Genomic DNA, 26,000 nt, shown 5'->3' with positions numbered 1-26,000 from the left:
GCTGACCCAATACAAAGTCATCATGGAAACATGTGACCAACAAGGTGATTGTAACAAGTCAGTGGATAACTGGTGTTTTATTTGTCTGTTTGGTATTAGATCCCTTGCAGCAAAGCATTTAAGGTTAAAATTTGACTCTCTTCCCTGCAGTCAGTCTTACAAATCAGTTTTACGCTCTTTTTTTTTCAGCTTAAAGATATTGATTTGATATTTGGTATACAGTTTTATTATGACCAGTTACAGATCATGTTTGAATTTTGTTCCGGTATGATGATTGTTTTGCACAGTTACAGTCCTTGGATTTAAAAAATTCTCATAAGTAATCAGTTTAAAGCACTTTTTTCATCATGCTTGCAGATGTTATGATATTTGCTTAATAGTTTAACAATGACAAGTTTGATTATTGTTAGGTATGATGATTTTTTGCAGTGATGGTCCTCAATCTTAATCAGTTGTCCACATTTCTTTTATCTTGCTTGAAGATATTTAGTGTATTGTTTTACAATAAAAAGTGACAGATCAAGTTTAAATTTAGTTTGGATAGGAAGATTTTTCGTCATTGGACACACATAATTATGCTTGGAGATTTGGATTTTTAACTAGTAAGTTAATAGTTTTTGCCATGCTATACCCTCAAAATGCCTCTTTCTTTATTCTCTTCAAACTAGGGCTTTTTACAATGGTGTAACAAGTGAAATCATACATGTGTGTACAAATCATTTGGCATCTGACATTTTAAATTCAATTTTACCAAGAGCTTCTTTTGGCCTGAGTTTCAGCTCAGTAATGTTGGTTAAACCACATGGCTTTGTTAACAAAGCCCTTGGAAAAGTCAATATAGAATTGACAATTTGATTGATAATTTATTTATACTAGTACAGCTTATAAGTAATATAGGCTTTAAATAAATAACAAAAACAAAAGTTTGTCATCAATCTTCAATATATTCTCGACAAAATTAGTTATTTATCAAAATAAGTACATTTCTTTGGCATCAAAGGACTATTAACTTTTATACATAATGGCACAAAACCAAATTATAAATCATAGAACTAAGAGTGCTAACAACTTCTGTACAACATGGCACTTAACAAAAATAAAGAATATTTATAACAACCATAGTTTACATTATCTTTTATAATTTTATTTCATAAATTGTCTTTTGGAAAATAATTTTTCTTTACCAGCCTCCTTAATAGAATGTTAATTTATGTTTCGAGATACTGGTAAGTGTCTGTATTTGTGTTTTTTTTTTGTGGCTCAGATCTGATTTATATATATATATATATATATATATATATATACCTTACAAAGTAAGGTAAATTTTTTCTTTTGATTTTCTTTTTTTTTTGTATAAAAAAATATCACAAATATTATTTTCTCCCTTTTTTATCTCCATTTTATTGGAAAGTTAGTTGAATTTGATAAAAAAAAATAATTTAAGATTAAGAAGATGTCCATTGTATCCAAATGTGAAATTCGTGCTTAGATATTTAGTTTGAAATTTATCATTGAAAAACATTACAAGATTCATTTCAGATTCTATCTAATTTATGTTAAAGTGGAGATAACTCAAACAGATTCACAAGGGAAGTAATCATTCTAGATAATGTAAACTATGCACTTGAAGTGGCAATGTTAAATACTGTCTCGTCCAGAGATTCAAACAATCAAAATAAACAAAAGATTATATAAATACTTATAAAACAGACAAAAAATACCTGGAACAATAAACTCAAAAAAAGTCTTGCTTCCAAATCAATTGGGCTTTCAATATTAACAACATACCTCAAACCTGTGTCAACAAAGATCCATGTATATTAAATCTACTAAAATATCTTTTGGATTATGTTTATGTACATGTATGAGAAATTTCTTTTCATGGATTAACAAATAGCATGGTATTAGATTGTCAGCTGGTATATTTCTGTGTGAGTTTGTTACTTGTTATTAACTAACTGTATAAAACAACAATTTTATTCACAATTTGTCATCAATTTCAACTTTTTCAAAAGAATCACAAAATTTTTTTTAGCTTTTTTTAAACTCCCCTTTTAAGGCGAAGCTTAGATAATCAAATTTAACCATATTGATAATTTTAAAGTAAAGAACTTATTCTAAAATAAAGCTTCTATAAACAGAAAATATAAATATAAACTGAACAATATATTTTCTACTAACTCTCTCCAAACAATATATAATATACTTTCATTTTCCTTCAGTTTTCTTCTCTATCACTTTTACATACATTTTTTGTAACAATAATTTACATAAATTTACATATGTTATTTCTCTGTAATTATAATATTTTAACCAGCCAATCAAAATCTACCAGCAGATATAATATGGCTGTAACAATGATATGAATTTGTTATAAACTCTTGTGAGTCTGATTAACTAGAGGTAGTACTCAAATGGAAATATTTACAATAAAACAATCTTATTGGACTAAAGCATGGACTGAAGTAGATCTTTACGTGATGAAAACTCACTTAGGCAGTGTCAAAACAAATCAAAGGATAACTTTTTATTTGAAAATCAGTAACAATCCTTGCTTTAATTTAATTTCCCAGAATCCATCAGTAAATAATGAAATTATAGGATTCTGTCATTGTCTGTCCTACATCTACTGTAAACAAAAAAAGTATGCATGTATCTAATTATTGTAATTTTTGTAAACTTGCAAAATTAAGAATTGTTATCCCAATAAAATCTGAAAACAACAAGGAAATATTTGAATCTGTAGGGCTAACCCTATTTCTTTTGTTTAGTTTTCATATCACAATCCTTATCAATTTTACAGAATTCAAAATTATTCCAGATTCAAACAATTCCTTGTTATACAGATATATGTATCAATGATCAGAATGCATGTTCTTATTATTGTAACACTCTCCAAGTCATTTAATTCACATTAGTAAGAGCCTGGCAATTATTTCTGATTTTATAGTATCCAGTTGGACTGATCTATCAAATATATCCCATAACTTTATTATTGGTGCAAAGATAATTATAAGGGACTGCTAAACATTAATAAAACATATTTAGTCTTTAACACAAAATGTATACCAAATGTGATAATAAAAAAAAAGCTATTTTTATGGCCACAATAAACTGTAATCCTTCAGTATTAAGACAAACCCTTCGTCCTCTTTAGACAGGTATCTTTAAATAATTGAGAAAATTATCGTTAAATTTAAATGGCCTAAGTCAAAAGAAATGTGCCTTTCTGTACATATTGACTTTGCCTAAGTCCAAAGAAATGTGCCGTTCTGTACTTATAGACTTGAATAAATGTTTTATATAAATTGGAATGTAAGGGTACTGTATAGGTTGTATTATAGCTGATAGATAATCTTTCTGAAGCTCAATATCTTAAAATGAAAAAACAAATTATTGCCAAAAAACAAATTATATCCAACAAATAGTTCTTTCCACTTGTTCTTAATAAGCAAGGTTGAAAATGAGCACAACATATTATTGTCATATACTTTTTATGAATGTAATAATTGTTTCACTATTGTTTTATAACTGATCAACTAGCTTTTCTGGTGTTGAAATAAAACTGGAAAACTATGTTGTTGTTTGACTGTCAATTTTCTTAATATTAAATTATTCTAAACAGTATTGATTTTTTTTCTCTTTTATATGGGATACATAGGGTATTTGCAATCTTTAACCCATCTAATACACAAATTCACTGCAGTTATGCACTATTATCATAGAAAACACATATAACAAATGTTATTATAAACTAAAACCCAGTTTACAAAACTAAACAAAAAACACAGTAATATTCCACATTTTAAATGCATGTACTCTAACACATGTTAATTCACATACAATTATCATGACCTTTGCATGATGGTGTCATAACTCAAATGGTGAAGAAAATATAAAATACACATACACTTACATATAATGTAAGAGGTGTTCCCTTTTGTTGTTTACAAAAACAACAAAATAAACTAAATATAGTAACTAAACATTCTAACAGGCAATATATATTATATATTTTGTCTTACTTATAGCATAATATAATTATCAGTTGATATTATGTCACAAGATTTGCTAGAATGGTACCCCTTATTACATCAAACTCAAATTGACCAATCTCACTGCTTTCAAAAATAGCAGTGAAATTTGATGATCTGATCACAATGTGCAGTTTTAACCATATATACCAATAATGCACCTTTTCAGAATCTGAAGGACTATGGGTATCTCATTGTTCGTACACCAAAATGAAAATAACTTTACGTCATTGGTTGAATTTCAATTGTTTGGATCGTTTTTCACCAATCACAAAGTTTTGGTGTACAGTTGTGAAAATATTACCCAGAATGCATTAGATTCTGAAACGGCCAATTGAACTAGTTCCTACTATCATTCTGGATTGCCAGTGGGATGGCATATCTGTCATGGACAATAGAAACTTTATATCAATCTTAACAATTTATGTTAATATCCAATACAATAAAAAACTTTCAAACATGTGCAATCCAGCGCATCCAATGAGAAGAAATTAATTCATTACAACCAAAAACAAGATTGATAACTATGGATTCATTATTATTTCTGGTATGCCAATTGTTGTTGATTTCGTGGGTAACAGTCAACCTTGAATTCTAAATTTTCAACACAGCATATATTTACTATAGACTTGTGTACAAGCAAAACCATGAAATCCAATTTTTACTAAACCAACAAAAATTTATATCCACAAAAATAAATGAATCCACAATTTTAGTTTAAATCCTTTAGGTTAAAGTTTACTGAGAAATTCTAATTTTTAAATAAAACATTTTGGTGATACAAAATGAACTTGTGTGCTTTAAATTTTACCTATCAACATTTTACCAGACTGAAAATGGATAAACATTTCTAATTCTGTTCCATTGTTAGTTTTAAAATCATTCTGTAAAACACAAGTGTCAAGAAATTTGGTATGAAGTTTTTCGAATTAATTGTGATTTTTTTTTTATGTCTGATGTCGAACATGAATAATACAGGCTTAAAGTGCCTGAAAATATTATTATATTGTCATGGAACAATAGAAAAAAAAGTTTTGAGATCTAATAATAGAATCTGAGATCATTTAATATTTTGAGCATGAGAAAATTGTAATCCTGTTTTGCTTCTTTGTATCAACAATCAATTTAAAGTAAATTGTAAAACTCCCAAATATATCTCACTCACTACAGTCAAGTATTGACCAGAAGTTGTGTTTGAAGATATATTACTTGCAATGTGATAAATCCAATAAATTCTGAAAAGACTCAATAAAATTCAAGGAACAGTATTTCTAAAATATAAGCTAATTATAGATGCTATAACTTTGACCATTGACCCATAAACATTCCTACATGGAACATTATCAAGGCATATTTTAGTAAAATAATATATATGGCTCTGAAGCAAATGTTGATACCAATTTGTGCATTCCATTTATTCATAATAGAAAAATTGGACAAATCAAAGTCTAATAAAACTCTATATGTATGAAAATGTGCTATAAAGTGTTAATTAATATTTTCATTGATAATTAAGTGCTTGTTTTTATATCTAAGCAGTATATTTACATCCTATCAGGAGTTGTAAATTTCAGTTATGAAAAATTATTTTTATCTTTTTTTCATATAGACCTTTTTGATAAACATGGGAAAAAGTAAGTTATAGTATAGGTATAGCTTTGACACATTTTTTTACCTATGTATTATAATATATTTTGCACTTTTTTTATATAAAATTATCACATATGAATTTTTGGTCAACTCTTATTTTACATCCTTGTTAATCACAGCGTATTTGCGTTTATATTTTTTTGGCTTTATACAATAGCATGTGTTACAACTCTCAGGGCAGTCTATAAATAGAATTATTTTCACGCATAGTATCATGAAAATAGAAAACTTGGTAGACTGTGTAAAAAAAACATTTATTTTACAGTTTTATCACATACACATTTTGTTTGATTGTAAAGCTTCATAAAAGAAAATTATTTTATAAAATAAAAAAATTTAAAGAAGAAAAGAATTCTGCCTTTGTCAAATAAAGCTTCTTATTTTTGGTAAAGACATTATTAACAAACTCTTTATATGCATTGATATGTAACCACAAGAAACAGTAAAATATGAAATTTACAAAACAGTAAGATACATGTACATATATGTTAAAGGAACAAAGAAATATACATGAATATATACAGTGAAAACTTGTAAGAACAGTTTTTATCGCTATTTTGTGCATTTTTCCTTTGATCTTTTTTTGTGATAATTTGTCATATCTACTCAAATGAGATGGAAAATTATCACTAGAAACTAAGGAAGCATGTGGAGTCGCTAATGAAATTGACATGAAATTGACAACGTCATCATAGGTAAAAATTGCGATAAACAGATTATCATTGGTCATCTCAACTCAATTGCTTTTTTTCGCTTTCACCGTCCCGGCTCAAGCAAGAAAATCAATCTCATTGAGATGATCAACGATAATCTATAAATAAACATTAGATGTATGTACATTCAGATTATTGTACAAAAATTTAATCTCTCAAGATAAGGGCAAATGAACAGAACAGACTGTTTAGCTAATTGAAGTCCCGCTACAGTGTTTTAAAGCAACCTTATTTTTAACATAAAAAAACTTGAATGCTATTAACATTTGTGTCCATTCAACAACAAAAAATAATAATATAAATGCAAGCATTTAATTTCCTATGAACTTAAGATCAATTTTGTACATTATGCATGTGCAAAATTGGTTTGATTAGAATTGACATTCTTATGTGTTTTATCGGGATCAAACATATTTTGGCAAATTGTTTTCACTGAAAGGAGTAGTTCCGGTAAGGGCCGATTTTATCCTCAAATTTCAGGTTCATCTAACGAAAAATTTTGGACACTTTTTAAACACTTAAGTGTCTATTTCAATTGATTCAATTACTTTATGTGAATGATTTTAACTGTCTTAGTATTTAAAAACGCTCCGATTCAAGCTTAAATATGAAAAATCTATCAAATATGACAAAAAACGTCACTTTTTAGATGGTTTTTGTCAAAAATGAAAGTGGCCGCATCCGTGTTCATCCTCAACCTTTATATATGTTATGTATTATCATCAAATACAACTTACATTTCAATATTATGAATGAACACAAATGCGGCCACTTTCATTTAAGACGGAAACTGTCTAAAATTTAATTAAAATGCTAAAATTGTGAAGATTTCAGTAATTTAGCATGACTTAATGATGCTAGTACCCAATATATGTGCATTGTATTGTCAAAAACAGCCTATATTTATATAGCAGAAGCATTCTACTTTCCAGTAAATAGCTAAAAGATTACATTTTCACAATTTTGTAAAACTGCTATATTTTTGGGCCAAAAAGGGGTCTTACTGAACCTACTCCTTTGTACTTTTAATTGGGTTAATTCTAGACTTGTATTAAAGGATTAAATAACTGTAAACCTTTTCAGTAGTTTCTCAACAAAATAAAGAATTATTCATTCTGTTCGGTTTAGTGTGCTTTATGTATGTGTTTAATGTTTCTCAATAATATATTTGTGCCAAAACAAATTATACGACATTTGGTGTTTTAAGGAAAATTTCAAGTTGTTATTGCTTTTTATTCTAAAATTTAAATGATAAGCTATAATCTATAAAAGTTCTAAAGGTTATACCTTTGCACTTTTAAAAATTCCAAATGTAACAGTGCAAAATTCAGATGATTCTGAATGCACCATGTCATAGGCCAATTCTAATACACCAACTCCTTTAAACAAATGTAGAAATGTACAATGTAGTTCGTTCCATAAAAACCTGTTGTGATATGTGTTATTGAAATGTACATAGAAAGTGTCAATGAAATAACAATGTTTAGCTTAGTGAATCTAAGTTACTCCCCTTTTTTAATTTTAATTTCATGGTGTTATGATGAGCAGAGGCGGATTAAGGGGGCAGGGGTCTGGGGGGAAAATGGTTGGTTATACAGGGAATCACCAAAGCATGTCCCATCTTAGGCAGTCAGTGGGCATCCACTTATAAAAATTTCTGGATCTTTCATTTAAATTAACATGAAACTAGAAAAGATTGTACAACTGATTGACATGACTATGAATTGTGTGGAATGTGATATTTGATTTATTACTCTATCCTTATCTGTCACTGGAATGCCTTGGATGTTGATGTTAAATCTTTAGTTTTCTTTTCAAAATATATAACATGAAAATAATCCTGAAATTGACACTTCACATTTTTTCAAAAATTATCCTTGATCTTTGACACAAGAGACAAATGATCTTTCATCAAAAATTCTTGTTTACATTAAAATGTGTAGTTTGGTGACTTTTGTCCTGGTGTCTATGATGAGTTTATTTACATTGTTACTACAATGACATTAGTATGTTTGTTATTTCAAAAGTATACATTGTAATGTTGTTACTACAATGACATTAGTATGCTTGTTATTTCAAAAGTATACATTGTAATGTTGTAACTACAATGACATTAGTATGTTTGTTATTTCAAAAGTATACATTGTAATGTTGTTACTACAATGACATTAGTATGCTTGTTATTTCAAAAGTATACATTGTAATGTTGTAACTACAATGACATTAGTATGTTTGTTATTCAAAAGTATACATTGTAATGTTGTTACTACAATGACATTAGTATGCTTGTTATTTCAAAAGTATACATTGTAATGTTGTTACTACAATGACATTAGTATGTTTGTTATTTCAAAAGTATACATTGTAATGTTGTTACTACAATGACATTAGTATGTTTGTTATTTCAAAAGTATACATTGTAATGTTGTTACTACAATGACATTAGTATGCTTGTTATTTCAAAAGTATACATTGTAATGTTGTAACTACAATGACATTAGTATGCTTGTTATTTCAAAAGTATACATTGTAATGTTGTTACTACAATGACATTAGTATGCTTGTTATTTCAAAAGTATACATTGTAATGTTGTAACTACAATGACATTAGTATGCACACTGAATACATTGTAATGTCCTTACTTCAATGACATTAATCTACATTGAATTAATTTTCATGAAATGAATAGTAATGTTAACTGCACTAGTAAATAAAACTTCAGTAATAAATACCTTTTGAATTAATTATGGGGATTACAAAAACCAATGCACAATAATACATATCTTTTTGGCATATTTATAAAATACTCAATAACCGGTATGTTTTGAAATAAAGTTTGTATACAAATGTATTTTACCTGAAGATACACAAATAATGTATAAATAAACATATCAACATCTGTAAACACTAAATAAACAAAAAAATTATTGTAAACAGTTTGATTGTAGATCTTTTTAGGTGAGTTTCATTAATATAAAAATACATTTAAGTAATAATAATAATATCTTTTCTAGGTGGATTTCTTTCTCAGTTTTTTTTATAAATATTGTTTAACAATTTGTAACAATTCATTTTTAAGTGGAAAAAATCCTCAATTTGAAAAATTACATTTTGATTAAAATAATTTTTACCAATATGATTCACAACCAGATGCTCCACAGGTGCAGCTTTATACGACCGCAGAGGTCGAACCCTGAATAGTTGGGGCAAGTATCGACACAACATTTAAGCTTGATACAGCTCTGAATTTGGATTGTGATTAAATAGTTGACACAACATAGGTTTCTGACACAGAATGAATGTGGTCTAAGAACTTAAACTTAAAAACTTAAAAATTTCAAATTTGACATTTACCTATTATGGTCCAATATCCAAAATCTAAATACATGGTTAGATTCAGCATATCATAGAACCCCAAGAATTCAATTTTTACAATGTTCAATTTTAGACCTCAATGTGGACCAATTTGATATTCAGGCCAAAATATTAAAAATCTAAATAGTTAGATTCAGCATATTGAAGAACCCCATATATTCAATTTTTGTTGAAATCAAACAAAGTTTAATTTTTGACTCTTTGAACCTTAATGTAGACAATTTGTAAACAGGACAATACTGTGCAATTGAATATTTCTTGCTATTGCGCAATATTATGCAATTAGACATTTCTTGCTATTGTGCAATACTGTGCAATTGAAAATTTCTTGCTATTGCACAATACTGTGCAATTGAAGATTTATTATAATAATTTTGGACCAACTTGAAAACTGGGCCCATAATCAAAAATCTAAGTACATATTTAAATTCAGCATATCAAAAAACCCCAAGAAATAAATTTTTGTGAAAATCAAGCTAAGTTTAATTTTGGACCCTTTGGACCTTAATGTAGACCAATTTGAAAACAGGACCAAAAATTAAGAATCTGAATACACGGTTAGATTTGGCATATCAAAGAACCCCAATAATTAATTTTTTGATGAAATCAAACAAAGTTTAATTTTGGACCCTTTTGGCCCTTAATTCGTTGGGACCAAAACTCCCAAAATCAATCCAAACCTTCCTTTAGTGGTCATAAACCTTGTGTTAAAATTTCATAGATTTCTACTAACTTATACTAAAGTTATTGTGCAAAAACCAAGAAAAATGCTTATTAGTGACCTGTTTTTGGCCCCTATTTCCTAAACTGATGGGACCAAAACTCCCAAAATCAATCCAAACCTTCCTTTTGTAGTCATAAACCTTGTGTTTTAATTTCATAGATTTCTATTAACTTTTACTAAAGTTAGAGTGCGAAAACCAAATGTCTTTGGACGCCGACGATGACACTGGATGAGGCCAACGACAACGATGACGCCGCCAACGTGATACCAATATACGACCAAAAAATTTTCAATTATTGCGGTCGTATAAAAATGTAAACATAAACTTAAATCTATATATATATATATAAAGACTCAATATAAGTTTTTATAAAGTATTTTCTTTTTCTCTGGCATGTATTACCAGTTACCAACTATATAGGATATATAATGAGAATAAGATTGATATTAACAAATTCAAAATTAAAAGCCTTTAAAATTATATGTACATTATCCTCCTCACCTTAAAATTGACTCCCCATTTTATCTTTATTTCTAAAGTTACATTTTCTGAATATTTACCATATCCATGTCTGAACTCAGAGTGTGACAGAGTGCCTTGCAGCAGGTTTGTATTGATTATCAAATATGTTGTGACAAAGTCATAATAAATTTTTACCCACTGACATTTAGATCTAGAGAAAATAAAGATTCAGGTATCAAATTAATAGAAAATAATAAAAAAAAATAATATGCAAATTTCTCCAATGTAGCCAAATCTTTTAAGAGGAGGATGAAAATGTACATACAAAATTTAATGGCCTTTAGATTAATTGTTTAATCAGAAACAAAAATACAACAAATTATGGTTACTAGATAACAGAGGATGCTCTTTCTCACATGATCTGCCACCAACAGAACATTAATCTTCAAATCTGGTTAACTGGGTAGTAACAGAGGTGTCGTAGGTGACGTGATGGAACCAGACATGGTAAACTCAAACCCTGTGTGTGAGCATGAGTCAGAGCTGCTTATATCACGGGACGAGTCCATAGAACTAGCCATGGAGATATCTGAAGAAGATGTACTCAAACTGATAGACGAATCAAGTTCCTTTTCAAATTGCTCTAACTGTCGCATAAAGTTTAAACTAGGTGAGATCATGCTCCTCTTTGATCGTACGTGTTCAAATGCAGCTTCTAATCGTATTTTGGCGGTAAACATCAGATAGGCAAGGCATATGGTGACAGATCGACTAACCCCAGCTCGACAATGAACTAATACTCTACCACCTTTAGCTTTTACATCATCTGTAATAGAAAGAAATGTTATACATGCAGGTAACTTCATCAAATTCACACACAACTTTTCAAAATGTTTCTTTTTTTTTATATTGAAATGAAATTGTATCAGGTATTTGGACCGTCAAAAAATGTTTTTTGTGATATATATATTTGTTTAGAATAAGATAAATCCACAAAAATGTCCAGGTTAAATCCGCCATAATTTGTTTGTTTGATTCCTGTAACAAGGTTAAGCCAAGCAAATCATAATTCTTTTGCATTTGCTTATATTTATCCTAACAAGTTGAACTATGAACTCTTAGTAAATGCTCACAAGTTATCCTCCCTAGTACAAGTATTTACTAAACATGAAATCACACACAATAGCATGCTCACATAAAGCTTGAAACAAAATTTCAGGAAGCTCTGATTCAAAGTGGCTAATGATGATAATTCTGTATTTAGCCATTATGTTAAAGAAAATGTCAAATTTGATTAACTGAAAGATGATGATTGAAGAAAGCATGATTCGTAGTTCCTGGGAAAAATGTGCCATACATCCCAATTGTATGTAAGAATATATAAGTATTTGGTAAATGTAGGAAGCTGGTAAGTGCATGAAAACACATGACAGGGTGTAACATTGATACAAATTTCAGGAAGTTCTGATTTCATTGTTCTTGTTAAAATATGACAATATTTCAATTCATGTGACAGCAGACTGATAGAGAGAGGATCAACAGTATACTGACTTCTTTGAAGTTGTAAGTGCCGATATGTTTTAAAGCATGAAGAATTGATTTAGTTGTTAAAAGAATCTTAAAATTTGACATACTCGTCTTATGCTAAACTGAATATTTGTCTTCTGAAAACCTTTAAGGAATGATTAGTATATTTTCTGTCTATGAAAAAATAAAATTAAAAATGTAGTGCACACTTAATAGCTCGCAAAAGCATGTTATTTTAAAGTGCACCACATTTTTGATTTTATTTTAAATTGACGTAAAAAAAATATTACAGTTATTCCTTATAACTTAATTTTAAATTCCATTTTAAGCTGCAGTAAATCATGAAAAAACGTTGATGACATGATCAGACATGACGGTCACATGACAAAATTATGTCTATGAGCTGATAGACAAAACATTGACAGCCAATCAGAAGACGTGTTACATCCAAAAATAAATTCTCAAATAATAATGACTGAATGGTTAGTTATGACACAAACATGTTTGCACTTGTTGCTTAAACAAATTATGGTAAAGAAATAACCTGAAACAACTTGCAGCATTATAAAGATTCAATGAGAGTAAACATTCATTTAGTGTTGTCTGACAACAAAGAAAATATTTGTGTCAATTATTTTTTATTATAGCAAAAATTGTGTTAATAAATAACTTTACAGTACTGTATTCGTTGGATACCATTTTTTATGGTTTTTGTGGGTACAGTTGAATCATGAATTTAAATGTTCAATGAATAAAAGATTCTTCCATCAGGTTGTATCATCATCATCTTAGCAGACTTTAGCAAAACCACAAAATCATATATCTATGAAGTTTTCTGCAATCCATGAAAATTGGTATCCACAAAAAATAAAGGAATCCATGTAGTGTTTGCCTTTTTACAAGTATCTACCAATAAAAGCTACTGCCCAGTTTACAATTTTTTGCCCTTTAACAAGTACCTATCAATAAAAGCAATGGCACAGGTTTACAGTTTTTGCCCTTTAACAAGTACCTATCAATAAAAGCAATGGCACAAGTTTACAGTTTTTGCCCTTTAACAAGTACCTATCAATAAAAGCAATGGCACAGGTTTACAGTTTTTGCCCTTTAACAAGTACCTATCAATAAAAGCAATGGCACAGGTTTACAGTTTTTGCCCTTTAACGAGTACCTACCAATGAAAGCAATAGCACAAGTTTACAGTTTTTGCCCTTTAACAAGTACCTACCAATGAAAGCAATAGCACAAGTTTACAGTTTTTGCCCTTTAAGGTGGTATGGGTGTCTTCCTCCATCTTGGATTGTGAAAAACAGAGAATCAAAGGTCCAGATTTTCCATCAAGTTAGCAAAATTTGATGCAGGAATGCAGATGTTTAATGTACATTTTCATTTAAAAGTACCAATTTATAAGAATATAACTTCTAAATATTGAAATTTTTGCAAATGTTAATTATTTTTGGTTGTTTTTATTTTTTTAAAAAATTGGCATTTTAAGGGGAGGTAACTCTAAAAAAGTACATTTTCTGAAGGATTCTGTACGAAATTTTCCTATTTTGTATTTTAGCCGGAAAAAACGTACGGTGACCCTATCTTTTCTTTTGATATTCTCAAAGCAGTGTCAGAAAGCTATCTTTTCCTGAAGTATTTAACAATTCTATCATTATGTTTAGTTTCTAATCACAAAATGGTGTTTTTTCCTGTATAATCCATACAAAATGTGTCATTTTGTCCCGTCCTGTAGCTTGAGAAAATGCGCGGTGACCTATCATTTTTATTATATTTTTCAAAATGTATCAATAGATACAACGTTTTGGCAAAGTATGAACAAATTCTATCATTTTTATTTTAGACTCCCATACCACCTTAACAAGTACCTATCAATAAAAGCAATAGCACAAGTTTACAGTTTTTGCCCTTTAACCAGTACCTACCAATGAAAGCAATAGCACTGTCAAACCAGGATGATAAATCAGCAGAGTCATTATCATCTACTGGTATAGTCATATACTCATACATATCCTCAAAACAATTCTTACAGCTCTTAGACACATTCATCAGTGAGGTTATACCAAGTCTCTGTAGAATGTCTAACTGGGAGGCATGCTGGAAATTACCAAGGTAGAGGTGAGGTAGTATTTCAACTGGTTGGTCCTGAAATACAACAAAAATATTCAATGTACCTACGATTTACAGAAATTGTATTTTTACAAAAAAAAACTCTAATGTTGTAAGTTCATTTGATTTTCTTGTAAATGACCTTTTACTGAATGTCTGTAGTCATTGTGTTATATATGATTATGATATCTTGTTTTGACTCCAACCGTAACATTTAAAAATTACAGAGAAAAAGCACCAGTGCCCTTCACATTTTAGTATTTATGAACTTATATTTCTGTTCAAAATGTGAGAACCCACTCATCTAAATCATTTCTGTACAAATTTATATATAACTGTGTGTACCATATCTTAATTTAAATTCTGGTTTGATTTCATGAATCTCCTTGTAAAGTAAGTAAGACTTGGTGAATGATTTCAGATGTATTTGATATATATTTCTATCTCACAGAAGTACATGTTTACCCAATATCTTTCTTTCATTCATAAATACATATCGTAATAATAATTCAGCCATCTTTGTATCTGTGTTATCATGGTGATGGTGAGATGAGAGAGAAACAAATTTATATTAATTATAATAACCAAATCACATCAAGGATTGGTTCATGGTTATATTGAATGTTTGTTGCTTAACTTCAAGTTGCAAATACTTTTTTACGTTTATTAAGACTTCTGTTCATTGGTACATTGTGTTTAAACCCTCAATTTTTCGGGGACGATCAATGTATTTGAATGGGGACATTTGGTTGGACCCCTGCCTTTTCTTTAATAACTGGATCTGCCCCTGAATGGGATACTGTCAATAACAGTTTGGTATGGTTCAGATAGCTGTATCCCTCTTCTTATGGTGTGATTCACTGTGTGACAAGGGCCAGTGGTGTATACTTACTGTGATCCAGTCAATAACTCTTTGGTCTGGTTTCAATGAATGTGATGTTTGGAAAGAATGAGATTGTCCCACACAGAGTTGTGGAGCTAGCTTCTGGAAATCACAAAATCCACCTGAAACAATAAAACCAAAGTTAGACCTGTGAATTTGATTATTTTTTTAATTATTTACCTTATGTTATTTATTATAACTTTTGCTAAGCATTAGTGAAAGTCTTAACCAGATAGTAGATAGCAGAGATTAACATAAGGACTTAATAGTCCAAGAAGGCTGAGGCTTCCTTTCAATGGTAATCATACATGTACGTGATACATTAACATTTTAATCAGCCTGACCTAAATGTACATTGTATGTTTACCATTCATGCCATTAGGAGATCCAGTTTAAAACAAATAATAAATATACTCAATATACTCAAAATAACATAATAAATATACTCAAAACAACATGATAAATATACTCAAAATAACCTAATAAATATAAGGAATTTTGAACTGTACTCTTCCCCCTGCCTTTTCCCTCTGAATATTAACCACCGAAGAAATGCAGATATGGATTGAAAAGGCTACTGCAGATCTTTCATTATGTGAAATAACACAGATATGGATTGAAAAGTCCACTGCAGATCTTTCATTATGTGAAATAACACAGATATGGATTGAAAAGGCCACTACAGATCTTTCATTATGTGAAATAACACAGATATGGATTGAAAAGGCCACTACAGATCTTTCATTTTGTGAAATAACAAAGAGTCTACTGTTGATCTAAATCAAAACCTTAAAGCTTTTATTATAAGTTGCAACAAGAATGTGTCCAAAGTACACGGATGCCCCACTCGCACTATCCTTTTCCATGTTCCATGGACCGTGAAATTGGGTAATTATCTAATTTGGCATTAAAATTAGAAAGATCATATCATAAGCAACAAGTGTACTAAGTTTCAAGTTGATTGGACTTCAGCTTCATCAAAAACTACCTTGACCAAAAACTTTAACCTGAAACTCCCACTTTCATTTTCTATGTTCAGTGGACCGTAAAATTGGGGTCAAAAGTCTAATTTGGCTTAATAATTAGAAAGATCATCTCATAAGCAACAAGTGTACTAAGTTTCAAGTTGATTGGACTTCAGCTTCATCAAAAACTACCTTGACCAAAAACTTTAACCTGGACGGACGGACGGACAGACAACGGAGCCACAGACCAGAAAACATAATGCCCCTCTACTATCAAAGGTGGGGCATAAAAACTACAGTACATGCAGTATGCTTCAATATCAAGTTCACATACAACTCTTGATTAATTGAAATGCCATATGGGTTGGGGTATACATCAATTCTACAGCAACCCAATGACAAAAATTACCAAAGGACATTTCATAGGTCAACAAAGATGGTCATGTAGACTTCAACCCTAGACAGCTGACTATACAATTTGTCAAGTTCTAGAAATAGTCTCAAGCTGTGAATATATATTTTTTATAAAAAAAAATCTGAAATTAACACCAAATTCTCAAATAACAAATTTATCATTAACAAAAATGTTACGATATGACTTCAGACAACTACTGACAAAATAACAGACTATGGACTGATGGTTAAATGTGTGTGTTGTTAAACTAGTTTTTAGGGATTAAAGTATACTTGTATAATGTTTATATTATAATAGCACAGTGATACAAGTACTACTTTAACACATATTTTATACACATCCTCCCACTCTTTCTTAAAAATCAATTTTACCTTTATGCCCACTTCATTGTTTCCATTTGATTACAGGGAAATTATAAATAAATTTAGTCTTATTTGAAAGAGTAGTTAAAAAGGAAAATTTGCCACCCACATTTAATTCAAAGTATTTAAAATCAAATTTATCACAACATTAAATTAATGTCGACATGGCTGTATATATTCTGGTTGACCATGGAAGACAGCTGTACGATTTCCAATACAGCATCATTCTACCGATCTGTCATAGGATGATCCCCCACGTTTTTGATTAGCCTTGATTTTTTATCAATAACTACAATGCATGGATTGTGTAGGAGTATGTTTACTCCTGGTATAAATAGATTGTAACTCATTTCCTCTGTTTGTTTACACTGATAAGTGCAGCTGGTACTGCACCAATCAGTCACATGATAAAACCACAAAATATACATACATGTATGTATAGCCTATCACCACTAGACATCACTGTTCAAAGAGTGTTCCCAGATTAGGAAAATTATAATGGCACAGAAGTGTTCTACTATTACATTGTACTAGTATGTCAGAACAACATGGTATATGAATGAAAACTAAGTGGAACATAGTCATAGCCTATGTTATCTTTCAATAAAGCAGCATGTCTGATTCTTATATAAATTGTATTATACAATTTGGTTCCTTTAATAATAAATATTACAGTCTGGTACCTATAATTTATATATATAAATGATCAGATTTTATCAACATTAATTTAGACCCTTTCTTGTCCTACATGTATGCATTGCTTTCTTTCTTCTTTATTTATGAATTGGACAGGAAATTGTTATATATGTCAATATTCAAAGCTTCCAATATATTAAAATGAACAAGAACTGTGCACTTGTAAGCTATGAGAAGATTCTGAAGATGGGGTCAAGGCCTAAAAAAATAATATATGTTTTCTATTACATCTTTTTAAAAAATAGGGTAGCTTGTACTGGTAGGTAGGGATTTTTTTATTTTACATTTTTTTTACACGGAGTCTATTGGTGATACATTGTGCTTGTTGAAAAATGAAAAAAACACTTTAGGGTAGGCTATTTTTTTAGCTTACAAAGGGAGGGAGGGTAGGGAATTGGAAACACACATCTTTTTTTATTTAGCCCAACACTTAATAACATGAAGGATCTTTGCTTCTGTGTGTCACTCTTAATTAAATGCACAGGGAAAATTGTTGATTTAACAGATTTTTTTTGTTCACATGCAATTTGTCTATGCTTATGAGCTATTCATAACTTGACAAATGACAGACACTTGAAACCCATACATGTATGTTGACCTCTATGTACTGTACAATGACATAAATGTACGGTTTTTAGTGTTCTTGCCTGAATGACAGGACCTACTATGAACATGTCTTAAAAGACCCATCCTGCACTCATAAACACAATATAGTAACAGCCACAGTCAAATTTAATTTAACTTAGAAAAATATATGGTTTTATCGTAGATAAAGTAATGGCTGTCAACTTGGCAAACATTGTACTCATAACATGTACATGTATGTGCAAATATACCTTATTATTATTGTTAAAATAATTGAAGTACATGAATTTGCATCATCTATATATAAAACATGTATTCAAAAAATTTCACATTTACAGAAGGGTGTGGGTAAACCGTATGTATTTTGATAATGTTTGGACCATATATAACTGAAAATATTACAAAACACAATAGTAATGAAAATCCACTGTCTAAATATAGACATGTCAAATATGTTTAGGGAGGAGTGGGTATTTATTTAGATAATGTTTGATTACATGTATATATATATATACATCACATTCATCTGAAGTGCTATTTAGGGCACATACAGTTATAAAAATATCTGTTAAAGTCTAAAAATAGAAATGTTAACCAATATTGAAAGAAACATGAGGAAGGTGTGACTGTTTAATTAATTGAACAAATATACATGTTTTGTGAAACATAAAATACATGTACATATATAGTACATGTAACATGACCATAAAAATTAATGTATTTAAAATAAAGACCTCAAACTCCTTGCTATTAATTAAGCCAATTGTCTTTAAAATTTAAGTTCCAAAATAGCAAAAAATATTACAGTAATAAGGGCAACTAGAATATTTATTTCAAGAGAGACAGATATTTCAGCATTGTTATTACAGAATTTCCAGAGGATGGTTTTGAGGAACAACCATATGTACATGTACAATGTACATGTAAATAGCTGTACAATGTGGAATATGGTGAAAAGTACTAGTCAGTTAGGATTTTTTGGGGTAAATCTTGATAGGACAGCAACCAATCAACAAACAATAAAGGAAAAGACAACCAATGCATGGTCTGTATCTGTATGACAACGATACCTGAATTTGTGTCACAGTGTTAGCCGCAAAGGGAGTGCTTATAGGAAATTGCATTGTCTATATTTACAGAATTGCAACCTGTATGTACATATACATGGATGCAACTTTTTAAATTTTAATTTGAAGTACATGTAAAAAATGTATCACATGAATTTTAAACAAAGTAGAAAAGTGGCATGAACAATCTGAACATGCTGAATCAATATTTCAAAATGTTTAAATAATTTACAATCAAAACATGTTAAGTGGTTGTCGTTTGTTGGTATGGTTCATATGTGTTCCTTTTTTTATATATATAGACTAGACTTTTGGTTCATGTTTGACAGGAAAACCACTAGTAACAAGAAATTATTTGAATTCTGGAAAATTGATCAGAAATATATGATGAAAACTAACCCAACTGAATAAAGATATGCCCATGGCTTAAAGGTTATATTTTCACTTGCACTATCATTTCAGTCAGAATTAACTTAGTAACAAACCCCCCTTAGCCATGTGCATGGTTAAACCTATTTCGTTGGGTTAGTTTTCATCATAAATCTCTCATCAATTTTCAAAATTATTCCAGATTCATATAATTCCTTGTTTAGTCCTTTTTGGGCCCCTTTAAAGCATGCTATATATGTGTATGGTGTGAGCCAAGACTCAGTGTTGAAGGTCATACTTTGACCTATATATGTTTGATAATAGTTGTCTCATTGGCACCCATACTTCATTTGTAAATCTTCTTATTAATATCATACTAATATTATATGTATAATATTTAAAATGAAATTAGTTTGATATTTTTTTGTTGTACATGTATATTTTGTACTGAGCACATTCATCATTATTTTTTTCCGAAAGTTTGAAAATTTACTTAATTTTATTTCATTTCCTTAATCTATTTTGTCAGGGAGATTGAAATGATATTAAATAATGTAGCATTAAAAATTCATCTTCAAACTGCTGGACTCACCATGGACAAAACCATGATGAGCCCTGGACTGGAGGAGTGGTACTTGTCTAATAAATCCCTAGTGAGAACCCTGAGGTATATATCAAAGATAAAGTTAATGTGATCCACCAGGCATCTCAAACAAAACATTATTCATAATCTACATGAAAGTACATGTACATGTATGTGTACTTGATATATTATTATATTGTGGTATTAAACATTGTGGTATAATTCCAGAGCAATTGAAATATATTGTGGTATTAAACATTGTGGTATAATTCCAGAGCAATTGAAATACTTATACACAAGTTATCATCTTGAAAGAAGAAAAATGCTGGTTTTGGGCCTCTTTTGGGCCCTAATTCCTTAACGGTTGTAACCATCATCCCCAAAATAAATCCCAACCTTTCCTTTGTGGTATTGAACCATCTTATTAAATTTCATAGAGATCCATTCACTTAAACCAAAGTTATTGTCCGGAAACCAAATGTGTCTTCGGATGATGATGACGACATCATACCATTACACGATCCCAAAATATTTATATTGCGGTCATATAAAAACAAAAGTAACAGCAATCAAATGAGCATTTGATACAAGGTTGACAAAAATTTAATATTTAATCCATTGATATTCTGATTTTTTTTTTTTAATTTGTGACCAGTTGACATGGTTGATGTTTAATTTAAAGAAAAGAAAAAATAACCTAAAGCCAGAAATTTCTAATGAATTGCAAAGGGTGGAGAAGGAACACTTCCACTTCAATAGTAAGTTACAGTTATAGTCTATAAAATTTAAATTTTGTTCTATAACTTATAGAACAAAATGTAAATATATCTAATTTATGTCAACTACATGTACATTTTACAGGCTGTATACATGTACAGACCTATTAAAAGTACTTTAAATATTTAATTCTTATAATTCACACAAGTTAAATATAAGCTGAAAATTATTAATTAATTATTATATTTCTCCATACACTCTTTTCGATACATGTTAAATGTCACTTTTGGAAAACTGCACACTTTTATAATTTCATAATTCATTATGACAAAAGCTTAAGGGAACACTTTCTTTTGATTCCCTTCTGGCACAATGCAATAAGTTTCCATGTAGAGGGTATAAAGGGATAAGTAAACACTGCATCCATAGTCCAGTGATATTGTTTGACTTCAATTACTGGAGAATAAAAGCTTTTTCCCCTGGAGAAGAATCTTAATTTGAAAAAAATGGCTTAAAATTATCCACAAAAAGACAACTTTTTTCCCCAACAGTGCAGTCTCAGTACTGAGTAGTAATTGAGCATGAATATACAAACTGAAAAACACCATTTAAACATTTTTCATGCCTAAAATGACTACTTGTGCAGATTTGAGGGTCTATTTATGTATCATCACTGACAATTAGGTCTCTTTTTAGATTTCAAATAAGGGTTTACCTCTTGAAAGGGGGTCTGCCAATTGAAGTTCCAGTCAAATTCATGGTTTATTATAAATTTCCCAATTTGATGGAAATGACATATATTTTCCCAATAAAAAAGGGTAAAGATAGTTTTGAAAAAAGCCAACAATATCACTATGATACATTGTACATACATACATGCTGTATAGACATGTATATGTTCAATTATTAATCATGATAATTCAACTATAAACTGTAACAATGTTCTAAAGTTGATGTGTGAATTGATGTACATTTGTACTAATAAGTATTTGGTTTGTCACTGTCTTGTACATGTAATTTAAATAATTTTCATCCTTATGTATACAAGTATGATACATATACACTGTGCATTTGAAATACACAGGTAAAAGGTAAGTGTTATTCAACATGTGAAAATGTTTACCATTGTTTATATTATCCAGGGAAAATCATGTGAATCTAATTTCATTCATTCATGCTTACATGGCCTAAAGGTAAATTCCTTGGTAATTAATTTCACATGTAAATATAAAATGTAGTAATTTTGAATGAACCATTTACTACAATGTATATGCCATTGGCCAGTTTGATGAATATTTTCAGTCATTATAATTTTATATATACAATGTATATGCAAGGTCAACATAAGACTCGTCCATGATTAGGATATAATAAACATTTGAATACATTTTCAGATACTGTACATGTTCATGATGTTTAGGGGGATTTTTTATGGATCCTGAAAATAGACTAAACATCAATTATTGTACATTGTATATACTACGTGTATACACACATGTACACCATACATGTACTTCTACCTACTAAGAGGTGTATCAGGTCCGTTCACGCCCAATACACTTTCGCACTCTACATGTTCGCACCTCGCACGTTCGCACCCAAGGTCCGTTAGCACCCAATTTAAAATCAAGTTCCAGTTGAATAATTAGAAAATCATGATTGTTGTTTAAAATTGCCTTGATGTAAATACTGCATGTCTTTAGCTTCGTATCAGTAAAACATTGAAAATTTTAAATGAAAAACACAATAGATAATTGTTTTTTTAACAGATTGGCCCCTTTGATCTGAAACAATTATATAAAAAATTATAGCAATACACTTACCAAAATTGATAAATATTTAAGATTTATTCCACCCAAAAATCCCAGTCGTCAGAATCTCACTTTATTTAGAAACAATGATTAAAAATATTTTAACAATACACTATCCAAAACATGATTAAGATTTATTCAACACAAAAAAACATGTTGTCTCACTTTATTTTGAGACAATGACAACAAATATACTAATAGGAATACACTTGCCAAAACTTGGTTATAAAGTTATCAAACACAAAACCAATAAAAATTGGGCGCGAACGTGTAGGGTGCGAACGTGATCGGTTGCGAACGTGAATGGGCGCGAGACATCCCTGATTGGAAAAAAGATTTTCTGGATCCTGAAAGTGAAAGGATATATCCCAAAATCCCGAGCTTAAAAACACCTGATCCCTACGTCCTGCCCCCTCTTGTGAATAGTTACTGTATAAGAAGAAGCATAAATATTTCCTTTTCCTTAAATAAAATTAATCATTTTTTTATTAAACTTTTTTTCTAGTTCTATGAGACAGAATTAAATACTATTGAAATAACAACAAATACATGTAATGGCAAAATAATATGCATTGTTCATGTATAATATGATCAAGCCAAACAAATGTACAATAACAAAAAGTCTGAAGTTTACATCTACATGTGTTTGAAATTAATTCAAAGCTGACCTGGCATGGAACCAGAGACAACCACATATAATACAATTATTTGTATTTTATCATATGTCTCTGATGGAACTAATACACATACATGTATATTAAGATACATTTTGTACATACATGTACATGTATAATATTGGTTCCAGAGTGAGACTGACCTTCTGAAATCTGTAAATCAAAACTATATATTAGAATATATAAACGTAGGAACTTCACCTTTATGTACAAAAAGATCAATAATCATTTACAAACCTTTAAGATAACATATATCACCAGGATCAATTTTATCAACTAACTGTTGTCTTAAACTCTTCAGAACTGAGTATAAATTAGAATCTTTCGATGCTGAGGTTAAGTCACACGTGTCTCCGTCATACACAATTATTTTCCTGAATATACCACTTTCTAACTGTTTTCTTTTAACTTCACATGGTACTATATTTTCTAACGCTACAAATCCACCAGATCTCCGCTTTACTATGGGTGGACAATGGACATTTTCTGAATGAACTATGTGATTCTCGTTGTAAGACATGAATGAACGGCTGTCCAAGATCAAAGTGCATTCTTGTTGGCTTTTTATATGGTTTACCAGTTCTTCTGGTTCCACAGAGTTCGCAGGAATGTTATCCATTAAGAAAACTTGGCAGCTGATGAATATACTATCGCGAGAACATAGTATTTCGTTGTGTATTTGCCTAAAGCTTGTGTTTCGTTGTGGCCATTCACACGACTGTATATATGTTTATGAATGATAGTAACTTCCGGGCTGTCACATGACTTCTCATTCATAAATTATTTTACACATTTGTGTTTGCGCGTAGAATATAGTTCCATTATCGATTGACTTCTGGCATATGGAAATAATCTGATTGGCTACACAGTAATGAAAAAAAAAAAAAAAAAAACGGACTCTGGGTTCACCTCTAAGATTGATGAGGGGTTGGGGTCTTGATTAAAATCCCATTTTTACTTAACAATTTGTCACACAGTCAAAAGTAAACTATAAACTATGAGATATCATGCTTTTTCAAAAATATAATAAAAAGTTGTGCAACATTGTCAGATTTTTTAAAGGAGTATGCAAGGAAACCTCAATTTTGTATAATAAAAAAAAACTACACAATAGAATTTAGGCAGCTTTTATTGTATTAATTTGGCCAGAGACATATAATACAATTGTATTATATGCCATAATGCCAGTCTCTGATTTGGCAAAACTATTACTGGGAATTTTTGGTCCTCTCAGTCTATGCTCTTCAACTTCGTACTTTATTTGGCCTATGTAACTTTATTTGATTGGAGGCCAAGCGCGGCAGTGATGAGTCTTTTGTAGACGAAACACGCGCCTGGCGCAAATACTTAAATTTCATGATCCTAGTATGTATGTTGACGATTTATGTTTTTTTATGAGACAAAGTTAAAAAATGTACTTTTAACAAAATTATTCGGTATTTGTTAAAAAACCCAACAAAGAACAGCCGTTAATATCGTTCATATTGCTGTTTTGTAGACTACAAACAGGCGTTTGATACAATATATGTATTGTAGACTGAATTTATGGTTGAAATTGTCAAAAATTGGTATATCATAATCAGGGAAACTTTTATCATTACTAAAATTAATGTATTCAAATGTGAAATCCTATGTACAAATTGGTGGTTTTTTATGATCTTTTATTCAGAGTACAGGGGCGGATGCAGGAATTTTCGAAAGGGGGGGTGCTAACCCAGGGCACCCAGGGCAAAGGGGGGGGGGGGTGCAAAACATATGTCCCGATACAAATGCATTGATCGGCAAAAATAAAGGGGGGTGCGCACCCCCGGAACCCCCCCCCCCCTGGATCCGCCACTGGAGTACTTCACTAGTACCAGAGACATATATACATATATATGTATATATGTCTCTGCTAGTACAGTATTCTCTCAAATTTCATCGTACGTGAACGATTTTGAAATGGAATTTTTAAGTAACGGTAATGTACCGTATGAAGTACAGGAATTGGCTTTATTTTTGCTAATATATATGCCGACGATATGATACTATTTTCTGATTCTATAAAAGGCTTACAAGATATGTTAGACACACTTTTATTGTACTCAAAAATGGGGTTTAACTGTTAACAATGCTAAAACAAATATTATGGTATTTAGAAATGGTGGTAATGTGAGGGTTGAAGAAAAGTGGTTTTTGATGGTAATGTAATCAAAATTGTTGACGAATTTTGTTATTTAGGTATACTGTTGAATTATTACGGAACATTTTTAAAAACTCAAAACAATTAGC

The 26,000-nt window shown here is 30.1% G+C and overlaps 2 protein-coding genes across 3 annotated transcripts in view; both read right to left on the bottom strand.

Moving 5' to 3' along the window:
• Nucleotides 1-924: 924 nt before the first annotated feature.
• LOC143071519 (dual specificity protein phosphatase 2-like) lies at nt 925-24,482 on the bottom strand. 2 transcript variants are annotated; one of them, XM_076245874.1, is made up of 4 exons: nt 23,967-24,482; nt 15,495-15,607; nt 14,524-14,638; nt 925-11,786 (listed from the first exon to the last, which is right to left on the bottom strand). In XM_076245874.1, the coding sequence occupies exons 1-4, from the start codon at nt 24,346-24,348 to the stop codon at nt 11,416-11,418; spliced, it is 981 nt and encodes a 326-aa protein (XP_076101989.1). In that variant the 5' UTR covers nt 24,349-24,482; the 3' UTR covers nt 925-11,415. The 2 variants fall into 2 exon arrangements, with proteins under 2 accessions (XP_076101989.1, XP_076101988.1); XM_076245873.1 differs by having other exon boundaries at nt 14,419-14,638; nt 23,967-24,479.
• The window catches only part of LOC143071516 (uncharacterized), a 150,964-nt gene continuing 125,888 nt past the window's right edge, over nt 925-26,000 (bottom strand). The window contains exon 7 of the mRNA XM_076245867.1: nt 925-9,752. The gene's annotated coding sequence lies outside the window, so the exon portion shown is untranslated. The remainder of the gene's footprint in view (nt 9,753-26,000) is intronic.

The sequence above is a fragment of the Mytilus galloprovincialis genome, chromosome 4 (assembly GCF_965363235.1).
Source record: "Mytilus galloprovincialis chromosome 4, xbMytGall1.hap1.1, whole genome shotgun sequence".
In the NCBI taxonomy this organism is placed as follows: domain Eukaryota; kingdom Metazoa; phylum Mollusca; class Bivalvia; order Mytilida; family Mytilidae; genus Mytilus; species Mytilus galloprovincialis.
This window is presented reverse-complemented; position numbering and strand designations above follow the sequence as displayed.